Source organism: Balaenoptera musculus, chromosome 7, assembly GCF_009873245.2.
Source record: "Balaenoptera musculus isolate JJ_BM4_2016_0621 chromosome 7, mBalMus1.pri.v3, whole genome shotgun sequence".
Taxonomy (NCBI): Eukaryota; Metazoa; Chordata; class Mammalia; order Artiodactyla; family Balaenopteridae; genus Balaenoptera; species Balaenoptera musculus.
This window is the reverse complement of record NC_045791.1, coordinates 103,842,528-103,856,877: the sequence shown is the minus strand read 5'-3', so window position 1 is coordinate 103,856,877 and position 14,350 is coordinate 103,842,528. Positions and strand designations below refer to the sequence as shown.

At 46.6% G+C, this 14,350-nt stretch overlaps 1 protein-coding gene across 1 annotated transcript in view; it reads left to right on the top strand.

Moving 5' to 3' along the window:
- The first annotated feature begins 4,288 nt into the window (after window positions 1-4,288).
- Window positions 4,289-14,350, top strand: part of DNER (delta/notch like EGF repeat containing) — a 333,091-nt gene continuing 323,029 nt past the window's right edge. Inside the window, exon 1 of the mRNA XM_036858573.1 lies at window positions 4,289-4,567. Within this exon, the coding sequence (XP_036714468.1) occupies window positions 4,289-4,567 (279 nt within the window). The remainder of the gene's footprint in view (window positions 4,568-14,350) is intronic.

Here is a 14,350-nt window from a genome sequence, read left to right as displayed (position 1 = left end):
ACGTCACCATCTACAGGCAACTCTGGGTGCAGAGAGAGGCAAAGAGTCCAACTTGCCAACGACTGCAGAAAGCTTAGGTGCTCTGGGGGAGAAGGTGGGTGCTAACTCATTGATAGATGCACATGGGCACAGCTCTGAGCTACTGTGGGTCCATTCCAGACTACCACAATAAAGTGAATATCACAATAAAGCAAGACACAGGAATTTTTTGGTTTCCCAGTGCATATAAAGGTTATGTTTGCACTATGCTATTGTGTGCAATAGTGTTACGACTAAAAAAAAGTCCATACCTTAATTACTTTATTGCTAAAAAATGCTAACCATTATCTGAGCTTTTGGTGAGTCATGGTAGTCACATCAAAGATCACTGATCACACATCACCATAACAGATATAACAATAATGAAAAAGTCTGAAATATCGCGAGAATTACCAAAATGTGACACAGACAGGAAGTGAGCAAACGCTGTTGGAAAAATGGTGCCAATAGACTTGCTTGAAGCAGGGTTGCCGCAAATCTTCAATTTGTAAAAAACGCAGTATCTGTGGAGCACAGTAAAGTGAAGTGCAATGAAAGGCGCTATGCCTGTATGTTAGCACGTGTGGAACTCCAGGTGAGCTGAAGGTGGTATATCACCCCATGCAGTGTTCCTCTTTGGATCTTAGTTCAAATTCTGGGAGATGATACCGGGTAACTTTTGCGGTTTTTTCTAAATATGAGATTCTTAGTCTATGGACCATCACACCGTGTATCAGGCTGGCATTCCCACAGGATGCTCTGGCGGTCACAGAGCATAGGAACCTCATTATTAGAAGGAATGTTACTCTCACTGAGGCCAGTGCTTCCCAAATGGCTGCCCACAAACCTGGGCTGGCCTGGGAAGATGTTTTTCTCCTGTTGTGACAAAAAAGCAAAACATAAAGACAGTTATGTTTGCATTGGTTTCTAACATTTTTGTAACATCTAAAGCATGCTGCAGTTGAGTTATAACTCTGGAGTACATCCATGAAAAAAATGAGCCAAATTGTCTCTTAAAATGTCTCTGTTCCATCAAATTCAGAGGCCCTGGAATCCCGAATTGGATCCAGCCTTCTATCTCGCAGGAATAGCACACGTGAGATAGCAGGTCAAGCTGCATGGCTCATTGGGAACAGTCAGTCCCTGCCTTGCCACTTTCTTGTGTGTGGTCTGGAGTTTTTTAACACCACTGGGGCTCAGTGGCTTAAAACGACAATGGTTTATGTCTTACACCACATGTCCATTGCAGGTTCCCATTGCTTCACCACACTGCCCTCCCTCAGGGACACTGGCTCCACCTTTTGGAATCTTGATGGTCACCATGGTCACGTGAGTCATGCACTGAATTTTAAAGGCTTCAGTCTAGAAGTGGTGCATGTTATTGCCGCTCATATTTCATTGGCCAAGACAAGTCATGTGATTACACCTAACTTCAAGAGGGCAGGAAAGTACAATCCTACAAAGAAGTTCTTGGAAGGAGTAGAGGTAGAAATATTGGCAAATAGCAGTTAAGGCCAAACATACAGTCATTCATTAATATTCCATTTTCTTTATTTTAGCTCAGCATTTTAATTGGTTGAAATATTTTTATATCTTGATTCTGGTATGAATTGTATTAGCTGCCAAATTTTGAGAGTCTATGGCATTTCCCTAAAAACTTCCTCTAGCCTGGTAGTGATTCACTGACCAGTACATTCAGACTACAGTTGTTCAATGGTTTCAAGTCCACTTTCTCCATAAGGGGATCATGAGAAGTTCTGTAACAGTCTTTGCTGAAATCACAGCAAAGACACATTATTTGGGTATTTTGCCCTTGATTTATTAAAGTAGGGTCTCTATCAAAAAAGGAAATAAGGTGGGTTAGGGGGAAGATTTGATGTTCTGTATGTTTGAAATAATATGAACCAAAGGTCTGGATAACTGAATTTTTAGTTTGCATTTAAACACAGAGGCAACATTATTTTAATAACTTTGGTTAATAAGACATGATAATATATTAGTAGGACTCTGGTTAGGTATTTGGAGGTCTTGCAGATGGTTGGAAACTGTCAGCCAAGTACCAAATCAACCTTCAGAACCAAAGAAAAGACCCACTTCTCTGAGAGTGATAACAGCAATAATAATAGCGAACACTTGCATGGTATTTACTGTGTGGATGTTTTGGAGCCAGGGCACATAATACCATGTCCTATTGTTCAGAACTAATCACATAGCTCCTCTTATAACCAAGGGGGCTGGGAGATTTAGTCTTCCTTCTTAGCTTGGAGAAAAATGGTCTTGAATTGTCTCTTTCATAATACGCCTTTTAAAGATTAAAGACAGAAAGAATACATATATTTTTAAAGGTTCAACATTAGCTGGAAAATTCAGAAATCAGCATCCAAAAAAAAAAACCACTGTTAGTTCTTCCATATTTCAAAGTGATATGAAATTCACCCACAAGGGAGGTGGTTAGGCAAAAATATAGTAAACAGAAGTGTGATTTTAATTAGCTCACAACCTTCCTTACACTTCATTTTGCTTCATTTGTTGTGTGTGTGTGCTGATGGAAAGGAATGAGCGGCACTAGTCCATTATTCCAGGATTTAAGGTAAGAAAGGTTAGTTTCAGGAAAGAATGCATACTCCAGGGGCACAGAAAGTGGAGGAAACACCTGATTGATGAGACAAGTACCAGCAGAGGGTGCTGGTGTGGCACAAAATTAAGATTTTTTAAAAAGGGGAGGTCTGGGCTAGAAGACAGCAGGTGTGAGGGAAATGTAATAACTGTTTGGTTCCCCTTGGAGGTATGAACTTCCCCGCTGCATGCAGATCTGTCTGGGTTTCAGTGATTTCTTGTGATGGCCACATGGATTTTAGGCATCTCCTAAAGCACAAACGCCTGACACTTGCTCCTGTGTCTGAGCGAGCCTGGGAGAGGTTGTGCAGTTTGGCTCCTGTCTTCACTGGAGACTTTCTAGCTATCAGCCCCTGGCTGCTCGTCTGTGGCATCTCCATGCTGGGTTCATGTGCAGTCTCTACTTTCTTATTTGCCCAGCTTTTACAAAACTATATTTGTGCGCCCTAGAAAATTTGCCAAACTGTTAATCCAAGAGGGTCCCATTTTCTTTTCTCACGTGGTCACCTTGAAGACAGGGTGACCAGTTCCTGGGAGCCTATACATAGCAGAGGTTGTGAAAGGTCGGGAGGGGGGAACGAGGTGGGATGCGTTTCCTCAGCGGAGCCTGACCTCCTTGGCTGTCAAACGACGAAGAGCTCGATAGTAAACGCGAGCAGGGCCTTCTCGAACCTGCGCTTCTGAACTGCTCTTTCAGAAAACAGCGTTCTGGGCTGGCAGTCAAGTGACCCACTGGGGTCCAGTCCAGCCTGTCTGGGCCTCAGTTTCCTCCTCGGTTCAGCGACAGGGTGTAGACACTCTGATCCCGAGGCCTCTTTCAGCTCTCCCGCGCCACAGTCAGACACTTCCGAGCGGCGCGGCCGGTTCCGCCCTCCGGGAAGGGCCCGCGAGAGGGGAGGCTCTCGGTCAGCACCAAGGACAAGGGCCCCGGGGCGCGCTGCGCAGACGCAAGGTCACTTCTTAGCCAGTCCCACTCTTCTGCGGGTGTCTGGGCGCCAGGGTTTGGAGGCGGCGCGGGGAGGGCTGTGCGTGCTGGGGAAGTGGTGAGAGCGGGGGGAGCAGCCCCGGGGAATGAGGTAAGGCCGGGCCCCCTGCGGTCTCGCAGATTCTGCGCCAAGAGGCCGAGGGCAGTTCCTGCCAGTCGGGCGCCGCGCCGCGCCCCCGCCCGCCCCTGCCGGCCCTGCCCGGCCCTTGGCGGGTGCAGCGCTGCTCCGCATCTGGAGGCCCCGTAAAGTCCTCCCCGCGCCTGCGTTGACCCCCTCCACCCCCTTTCCTTCCCGAGCCTCGCCTTAGCTCCCCGCCGGGGCCGCGCCGCCACCACTGACCTCTCGAGGTTCTTTTGGACACACCCACGAGTCTGACCGCACCCCTCAGGGCTGGGGGCCCCGGACGGCCTTCCTCCTCCCCGTGACTCAGTTCCTTGTGGGGGAAGGGTCCCCACGACCCTATCCTCCCCCGCACGCCCGGAGCCCCGCCCCCGCTTGCCCCGCCCACAAGCCCCGCCCGCCGTTGCCCCGGGAACCGCGGATCCCGCAGCTGCAGGAAGCGCCCGGCGCCGCGGAGCTGTTCTCGACGCCGGCACCGCCGCTCCCGCCGCCAGGGCCGCCACCGCGCCTCAGCGCCGGCTCCCGCTCCCGCGCCCGCTCCGTCGGCCATGCTGCCCCGCCGCGCCCCGGCGCCCGGTGCGCAGCTGCTGCCCGCGCCCGCCCTGCTGCTGCTGCTGCTGCTCGGCGCGGGGCCCCGCAGCGGCTGTCTGGCCAGCCCGGTGCCCGCCGCGTCCTTGTCCGTGTCGGGGCCGTGCGGCGCACAGCCCTGCCGGAACGGGGGTGTGTGCACCCCGCGCCCCGCTCCCGGCCCGCAGTCCCCGGCCGCCGCCGGCGACCCCGGCTACAGCTGCACCTGCCCTGCCGGGATCTCTGGCGCCAACTGCCAGGTGAGTGGACGCGGCGGGCGCGGCGCGGGGCGCGGGCCGGGGACCCGTAGCCTCTCCCCTCCGGCCACTGCGCGCTACCCAGTGCGGGGCTCCAGGGTGCCTGACACGAGCTTCTCCCGCTTCGGGAAGGGGATGGATCTGGCCTCTCGGCTCACGTGGACGCGGACCCCTGGCCGACCTTGCAAGTGTCGCTTCTCTGCCCACCCTGGTACTCCGGCCGTGCCGGCCCGGGGTTCTCGGAGCGCGCCGCTCCATGGCCTGGCAGCCCCCCTAGCTAGCCCTGGTACTCCTGGCACGACCATTAGCCGCCAAGTGGCGCGCCCATCTCGGCCCGGGCCGAGCCACACTCCGCTAGAGCCGGGTCTTGGTGCCCGTTCTGGCAGCGCAGAGGGACCAGCTCCGAGCGTCCCTGCCGGGGTTCATGTCCAGGTGGCCCCTGCTCCTTGTCCCGCTGGATCCTGCGTGTGTCGAGGGTGAGCCGTATGGGCGGCAGGGAGTGGCGGGTTCCGTGCCCAGGGGTCGGGCATTTTCCTTCCTTTCCAACCCCCTTGAGGGCTCTAACAAAGCCGCCGGAGGCCGAGAGGTCAGCTGCCTCCCCGCGGCCTGCGACCAGCCCTTTCTGAGCTTAGGAGGAAGTGTTGGAGCAGCAGGAAGCATTGGAGGGGACGTTGCGAGTTGGGCTTGGTGTGTCGCCTTCCCGGCCGGACGCTCCTGGAGGCGCACGTTTGGGGCAGGCAGCCAAGGAGTGAGCTGGGCACCGGGAAGCTTCAAGGAAGCGTGGGGCCGTGCGAGGGATGGGAGATGACCAGGTGCTAACCGTGGATTTGGGATTTCCAAGAGAATTTGGCAGATAGTAAACAAGGCTGGCTTAAAAGTTTGTTAAAGCTCGGTGAAACCTACTAACCTATGAACACCAACATTTTCAGTAGGCGACTTGGCACACAGTGTGTGGAGGTAGAAAATCCCCAAGTCTCTATTCCAGGGCAGGGCAAGTGATGAATTTATCTGAAATTGTTAAATTCAACCAAGTGAATTTGGAACGTATAAGGGATCAGATGCTTTCTTTCTTACATATGGAGTGGAGGAGTTTGTTTCATATAAATTTGATAAAATGCCCCAAGAGTTACTTTGAAAACGCTCAAATGCACTTTTATTTCTTTGGGTAAGAGGCCAATATTTTTTAATAGAGTTAAATGGGATTGAGAAGCTTGACCTTGACAGACGATTTTTGCTATTTCCTAGAATTGTTTTTTTCTCATTAGTAGCAAATTATCAAGCTGAATCTATCTTTTCAACGTTGTGCTCTTCTTTGTTAATTGGTTCCAATAAGCTTTAATTCCCTCAAAGGAGCTGATGCTGAGGATGAGGAAGAGGATAATGAGTGCGTGGTATGACCCTGCGGAGTAGATTGGGGAATGAGGACTCTTTGGGGAAATGCCTGTTGGAGCCGTAGGAACCATTAGGACAAATCTTGCTCACTAATCTCCCCTGTTGACTGATGATCTGTATGACTTTTACTGAAGAAATGAGTTGCCTGAATGCTCCTATCAAACCACTCTCATAGTTACATGTCTGAAATCTGTCCTTGAAAGAAACAGTCAATTTGGATTCAGGGTGTAGTAGACACAGACAGGAGAAGGTAGTTTAGAGTGCAAATCAGTTTAAGTAAATGGGAAGAAAGACTGGACATTGGGAATTTAACCCAACTCTGAGACTTTTTTTTTTTTTTTGGTGATTCTAAAAATAGAAGAAATCTTCAGGAAAGGGGAAGACCTCTTTATTGCTTCCTAAAGATGACTCAGAGAAGCATAAGTATTTTTTTGTCCTAAGTAGTGTTTTGATATATAATGTATTCATTCAGAAATGAGTCATGAACTAATACACAGATATTGCAGAACCAACTAGTTCCAAACAGATTCGGGCTTCTGGGTCCTGTCTGAGGCGGTCTTAGCTCTGTGAATGCTGCGCACCTGAGGAGAAGCAATACTGGGTCCGGAGTTCCGAGTTGAAGAGAGTTGGAGTAACTAATTCTAACAGGAAAGCTGAGCAAATTTGGAACCTGATCTGGTTCCTGATCTGGTTCCGGCTTGCTTACCCAGAAGAACTTAAACTGAGATGATTCAGAGCCTTGTAAACCCATAAAAAATGGATTCCTGATCATTTTAATTTAATCTTTCATGTTCTTGCATTGACACTTGAGACTCATTTTCTGTGGGGAGAAAAAGGCAATCTCAATAGAGAAGTTAAACAGAGGGGAAAAAACCCCTCACACATACTCAATTACAGATAAGAGAAAAGGATGTTAGCCGTTGTAGACAGTGTGCTTGCTGAAACAGAATCGCATGCTCGCTGGGTAAATTGAAAATGGAATTTTACCTGTACATGAAGAGAATTCTGTAGACAGCAAGTGTCACCCCTCCCCCAACTACAAAGACAATAATGTTAGCAATGAAAACATTGGAACCTAACTCTGAAGTCCTCCCTCCCTCCCTCCCCCTCCCTCCCCTCCCTTCCCCTCCCTCCCCTCCCTCCCCTCCCTCCCCCCCCCCACCCCCCCCCCCCCCCTCCCGCTCCCACCTCCCCTCCTCCTCCCTCCCCTCCCCCTCCCTCCCTCCCTTCCTCCCTTCCTTCCTTCCTTCCTCTTCTCCTCCCCCTCCTCCTCCTCCTTTTTTCAATATGTGTTTAAAATTAAGAAAACCATGAATCACTAATTGGGATTTAAATGGATTAAGGCTGTCTTCAGCTTTTGCGTGGTCAGCTGGCTGATGTCTGGGCAAGCCCCTGGGTCCAGGCAGTGCTTCTGGTATCATCCAGCGACAGGAACCCACAGAATCTGGGAACTGTGTGGTGTGTGCGTTTGAAGCTGAGCTGCTGGCATTGAACCTGCTATGACAGGTGATCTAAACCGAGTCTCAGGTTCCCATCTTCGAGGATGGGATCTGCCTCACCAGGTTGGTGATAAGGAGTCTGATTCTGTTTTTTGATGTTTGACTGCTGACAGCTTTTAAGCCACACCTGTCCCTCTTCCCCTTCTGCCCACATGGAGGCAAGCTGATTAGAAGGCCTAGGTGTTCTTTCCTTTGGTGCTGGTGAGAGGATCAAACCGTGCAAGCCCCTGTTGATGCTTAAGATACATCTTTTCTAAGTCCTCTAACACACTTAAACCTATTAAATCATGAGCATTCAATGGATTCTAAAAAATGTATATGCAAGAGGGAAGAGATATGGGGACATATGTATGTGTATAGCTGATTCACTTTGTTATAAAGCAGAAACTAACACACCATTGTAAAGCAGTTATACTCCAATAAAGATGTTAAAAAAAATAAAAATGTATATGGAAATCTAGCCTACAGAGACATGATGACCATGATGATGACGGTGATTGCTAACTCTTTTCTCAGGCACTTGCCACATGCCAGCAGTATTTCAGAGGCTTTACAGATATAGCTCCCCAATCCTCATAGTGTCCTATGAGCTGGGTGCTGTAACCATCCCCATTATTTAGATGAAGTGCAGAAAAGTTAAATGACAGGCCCAAGGTCACCCTGTTAGTCAGTGTGGGATCTGAACCAGTTAGCTGGCTTGATGTAGAGCTGTAGAGTCCGAACGGTGTGGAGATGAAAGTCCAGTCCTGGCCCTGTTAGTTTTAGCTGTGTGACCTTAAACTAGCGCTGTAACCTCTTTGAGTCTTTTCAGTAAAAAAGGGATGGAGTGATTTCTGAGGCTGGTTTTGCTTTAAAACACCTGGTTTTGCTCTGAAACTCAGTTTGCTGGCTGTGCCCAGCTGGAGTGAAAAGCCTCAGGACTGATAAAGACACAGCAGATTCCCCTTATGCTACCCACCAAGCAAGACCTTCACTCAGAGTTAGAATTGTAGGTCCTGGCTGAAGTTATTTTTACCATGATGACAAGCATATGGACACTACATAAAAGAAGCCTACGTATTTCTGATGGGTTTGAAAAGACTTCAAACTTCAAATTAAAAAAAACTGAGGCTGCTGTTCTTGCCTTTCTGTTTCATTTGGGGGAAGCAGGCAGGTATCAGAGGTGGCAGCTGCTGGACCAATTTTTCTTTTCGGGTGAGTGGTACAGGAACTCCTCCCTTCCATGGGGCCTTCCATCAAAGGTAGAGATTATTTAAATTTGTATTATTTGTATTATTTTGTTTTAATTCAGCTTTTTAAATGAATTAATTCTTTGCCAAATATTCAAGCAGTCAGACACCTGTTTGTTTTTTCATGCCATGTTCTCTAGGAATCTTATCCTTTGGGATTAGAATGAAAATGTGTCAATTTCTGCACTTGGAGGAAACTGGCTTGTGTAGCTGCTTTTTATGTAGTTTTACCCACTAAGCTGATTCTATAACCCTCTCTTTGATTTAACATGGAACTTGAAACAATGGTTCTGCTTCAGATGAATCCATTTTTTTTTTTTAAATAAATTTATTTATTTATTTATTTTTGCTGTGTTGGGTCTTCGTTTCTGTGCGAGGGCTTTCTCTAGTTGCGGCAAGCGGGGGCCACTCTTCATTGTGGTGCGCGAGACTCTCACTATCGCGGCCTCTGTTGTTGCGGAGAACAGGCTCCAGATGCGCAGGCTCAGTAGTTGTGGCTCACGGGCCCAGTTGCTCCGCGGCATGTGGGATCTTCCCAGACCAGGGCTCGAACCCGTGTCCCCTGCATTGGCAGGCAGATTCTCAACCACTGCGCCACCAGGGAAGCCCCAGATGAATCCATTTTTGACTGAAGTTTGCTAACAAACAACAACAAAGAATTCTAGCTCTTTGCACAGCTTCAGCCTTCTCTGCTGGACTTTTTGCACATATGCACACCCACACAAACTCACATTGTGTTATGTGCAAAATGTCCTATATTAGCTGTCAAGAGAAGTTGCTTCTTTCTGTGGCTTTTCTACTAACTTTGTATGACCTTGGGAGAGCAATCGAACATCCCTGGACTTCAGTGTTCGTATCTCCAAAATGGACTAGAATGCTTGTCTTATTTTCTTTTTACAAAAGATGCAATTGATAAATGAGACATTGTGAAATTTTTTTCGATAAATATAAAGGAGGATGGGGGAATGAATTTAAAACGTTTTGAAAAAAAGTAAAATGTTGCACAAATACAAGGTATACTACTAGGAAAAGGATTATCTGTTTCTCATATAAAATATGATTACACCAGTCTATTCAGTGTCTGTGATTGTTTTCCTTCAATGAGCAGACTCAGCTTTTTCTCCCTACTAGGATGAGTTATGCTACATCAATTTTAAATATGAAAAAATTCATTGTACTGAAATTTTGATAAATGTATAGTTCTTTTTATTCTGAAATAGACAAATAATTTCTCAGAAAATTCTCAGTGACTTTGTTTTCTTTTGAAATAAATGAATGAAGCTCATCAAAATCCTTTGAACACTTTTAATAAAGGAAAGAAACAGTTGTTTTCCTTGGTATTATGAAAATGGAGTGATTTTCTTATTCTGTTTATCCGGTGAATTCTTAGGAAACATCATTTTTCTCCGCTTGGCCACCTGACAAAAACACATTTCTGTCTTCAGCTTCTTTGCTTAAGCTTCTCATGTGACACGGTACCATCCAAAATGCTTTTGTTTATGCCCTCATTTGAGGCATCGAACAGGAAATAAAACCTATCTGAGGCGGAAGGGTATTTGAGTCAGAAAACCAAATGGCTGAGCTGTATTTTTAGATCTTCTTACCAATTCAGGAGGTAGCTGTGGTCAGCGCTGCCTAACCGAGGCAGGGACCATAGAATCTTGCCCCCCAGACAGAAAGTCCAACAGCACAGTAAAGTTTGTGGATAGAATCTCTTTATAGTTCCTCCTTCCTCCTTCACCTACACTGGTGCCGAACCCTGGCTGCCTGTAGAGTCCCCCAGGAGCTTTAACAAAAATGAGTGCCTGCGTCCCACTGTCCCACATCTCCCAAGTTCTGACTTAATTGGTGGGGCCTGGGCACCTGTGATTTTTAAATGTCCTCCAAGTAATTCTACTGTAGGACCAGGGTAGGGAAGCCCCCGCTAGACTCTGGTCATCTCCCCCAACAGCCTGCCCAACATGTGGCCTGTGGCAGAGAAAAAGAATACAGTCCCACCTGCTCTTGGTCCTTCTCATCCAAAAGCATCCAGTTTCAAACGGCCTGGAATTTCTGGCCCACAGTTTCCTCCAGTGGCAAAGATTTTGCATCTCAGAGTGGACTTGAAGTCTCCATGAAGGTGGTATGTGATGGAGTGTTGAGTCCAGATGTGGGAATCAGACCTAGGGTAGACTCTGAGTGTCCTCGGATAAGTAATTAGTTTTTCTGCAGCGTGGTTTCCTCATCTGTGAAAATGGGACCCTGATGCCAACCTTGAAGGTTTTTGTGGCTTAGAAAAGTATCTAGTCCAGTGACTGGCCAAGAGGAGACACCTACTAAAAGGTATCCATTGTACATATCTGTAAGAGGACTCTTGTTTATTTCATGTTTTTCCCTTGGACCAAAAAAAAAAAAAAAAAAATTCTTTCTTTCCTACCCGTTTTCCAAAGAGACTAAAATTCCACCAGTGGAGATTCATTTCTTTGGTTGTGATGTATCAGATGCTAGAAAACTCGGATTTTGGTGCTGACTCCCTACAGCATTCACTTCTGTTAGTTCCTCCTCTGTAGCCCCCTTACCAGGTGGGTCTCAAAAACAGTAAGAGAACAATGTGGACTGAGCATGCGCTGGCCACCTAGCCTTTTATGGAATCATTCATTGCTTCATTTGAACACTGACCTGTCTTCGGTCAACACTCATACTGTGAGTCTTAGTGCAGTTGTCTTTAAGAGGAGGGGCTTCTCTAAGTCACCCCTCCCTGCTCCCCAGGGTGAGTGAGGGCAGAGCAGGACCCCTGAAAGGGCTGTAAGCTTCAGGATTACAGGAGCATCAGGCACCGGACAGCAGACAGGCAACCAGCCAAGAATGGTTTTAACATTTTAAAATGGTTGGAAACAAATCAAAATAAGAATAAGATTTTGGGACGCATAAAAATGATATGAAATTCAAATTCCAGTGTCAATCAGGCTTTATGGAACACAGCCACGCCCGTTCGTTTAAGTATTGTCCGCTGATGGGCTCCACCAGCAGAGTGGAGCAGTTGCAATAGACTATGGATTGCAAAGCTGAAAATATTTATCTGGCCCGTGACAAAGGAAGAGGTTGGCTGAATGTTTCCGTAAACGTTGGTGGAAAGAATTTATTCTTCCGTTTTTATTTGACTGAGCTAAGTAAAGGCTGGTCCCCCTTCCCCTTCCCTTGTCCTCCCTCTGTCCCTTCTTCTCAAGGGGTGTCTATAGCCAGGCTCTAGGGCCAGCCACTAAAGCTGGATGCAGTGGGAGATATACCAACAGATAAACAGAGCCCTTGTCTTCCATCTCGAGAGTCATCCTGGGCAGACTTGAACTTTTCATTGTACATCAGGCCTTGTTTAACATGTTCGGACACTGTAGTTAGTTTACTTCCAGGGAGGCATGTGTAGTAGGGAAAGGAAACACCAGCTGTAGGGGTTTGGGGTGTGAATTTAGAGGTTTAGAATCCGCACTCGGTCACTACAAGCTTATTACCTTTTTTTTTTTTTTTTTTAAATTTATGTTTGGCTGCATTGGATCTTTGTTGCTTTGTTGCAAGCTTTCTCTAGTTGTGGCGAGCAGGGGCTACTCTTGATTGCGGTGCGCGGGCTTCTCATTGCTGTGGCTTCTCTTGTTGCGGAGCACGGGCTCTAGGCCCACGGGCTTCAGTAGTTGTGGTGCGCCGGCTTCAGTAGTTGTGGCTCGTGGGCTCTAGAGTGCAGGCTCAGTAGTTGTGGCACACGGGCTTAGTTGCTCCACGGCGTGTGGGATCTTCCTGGACCAGGGCTCAAACCCGTGTCCCTTGCATTGGCAGGTGGATTCTTAACCACTGTGCCACCAGGCAAGTCCCCCCCTTTTTTTTTAATTGTTCAAAATTTAATCATGACCTATTTTATAAAACACAGATTCAACAATTGTAATATTATTATTGTTATGCAGAAATGTCTACTTATATTTGCAAACTTTTTGTTATTGTTTATCCTTCTTGCTTCTTAGGAGCTTATTAGCTTTCTTAACCTCAATTCCTCATTCATTCATAGGATGTTTGGGAGGATGAACAGAGTAGCTTGTAATCCCCCGGGCACAGAGTTGGCCCTCTGTGCATACGAACTGCTATTTTTGTAAAAGTGGATACCACTCTCCATTTCATGGCTAAGGAAACTTACCTGGGGTCATACAGCTCGGTGACAGCGTTGGAGAGCTGGGCCCCAGCGTTGGGGCTTCAAGTATAATGTTTTTGCTATTATTACACTGCATTTGCCTCAAACTGCTCCTTGTTTATGACTTTCAAAGTGAGTGCTGGAGGGGAACCAGAGGAAAAATTGGTAGCGGTGCCAGTTCTGGCAGTTTTAGTTTCTGCAGGGATGCTTTGGGTTTGTGTAATGTTAAGGTTTTTCTTTCTTAAGAGAAAGAAACAGCATAGGGCTTTTGAAAAAGCGTGAGGATTTGAGCAATGAAATAAGTGTACTTTGAAAAGGAAAGGCGCTTGAAAAGAGAAATGTCTGCTATCTTTTGCTAAGGGTTCCTGAAAGCTGGCACATCCTTTAGAATTTCAATGCTGGCAATTATCTGCTGCTTGTAGTTAATTTAAAGGAGCATTTGTAATTACTTTTGGGTTTCAGAGGCAGATTGAAACCCCTTTATGGAAGGCATTTTGTGGTGGAAGTGATTACCTGAGATGAAAAGGATCTAGTCCCTCTTTTCCATGGGAAATCAGAACCCCAGAGTCTGTAGTAAATGGGCTGATATCCGCCCAGTGGAAGGACCGCCCAGTAAGGATGACTGACAGTTTCTGACAGTGTTCAGGTCAGATTTCCAAAATATGTTATTTGGAGCAAAATCCCATCCTTAACTTTTGAGCAAAGTGAAATGTATTAGAACGGGAAAAATGTTAAGTATATCTTCAGTATATTACCCAAGAAAGGGAACATTTTATCTAGAAAATATGAAAAGAAAACCAAACTCTCTAACTTCAAACTGACCTTCCTGATTACTCCTTACACAAAGGATTTTCAGAATCTCTTTCAAAAATTAAGGTATAATTTATATACAGTAAAATTCACCCCTTTAAGCATTCAGTTCTGTGACTTTTGAAATATAGTTGTGTAACTGTCATCACAATTAGGATATAGAATAGCTCACCTCCATAAATGTCCTCATGCCCCTTTGTAGTAAACCCTCTCCCCAGGCCCAGCCCCTGGCCTCTGCTGGTCTGATTTCTGTCCTTACAGTTTTGCAGTTTCCAGAACATCATATAAATTAAACCGCACAACATGTGTGCTTCTTCTATCAGTGTAATGCTTCTGAGGTTGCATGCAGCAATATTTTCTTTTTATTGCTGAGTAGTATTCCATTGTATGGATATACCACAATTTCATTTATCCTTTCACCGATTCATGACATTTGGGTTGCTTCCAGTTTTTGGTGATGATGAATAAAATGTTCACGTACAGGTCTTTAAGTGTACATGTTTTCATTTCTCTTTAGTAAGCACCTAGGAGTGGGATTGCTGGGTCATGCGTAAGTGCATGTTAAACGTTATAAGAAGTTGCCAAGCCGTTTCCCAGGATGACTATGTCATTTTGCATCCCCATCAGCATTCAATGAGAGTTCCAGTTGCTTGCATCCTTGTCAGTTTTTGGTATCATTGGTGATTTAGATTTTAGCTATTGTAAT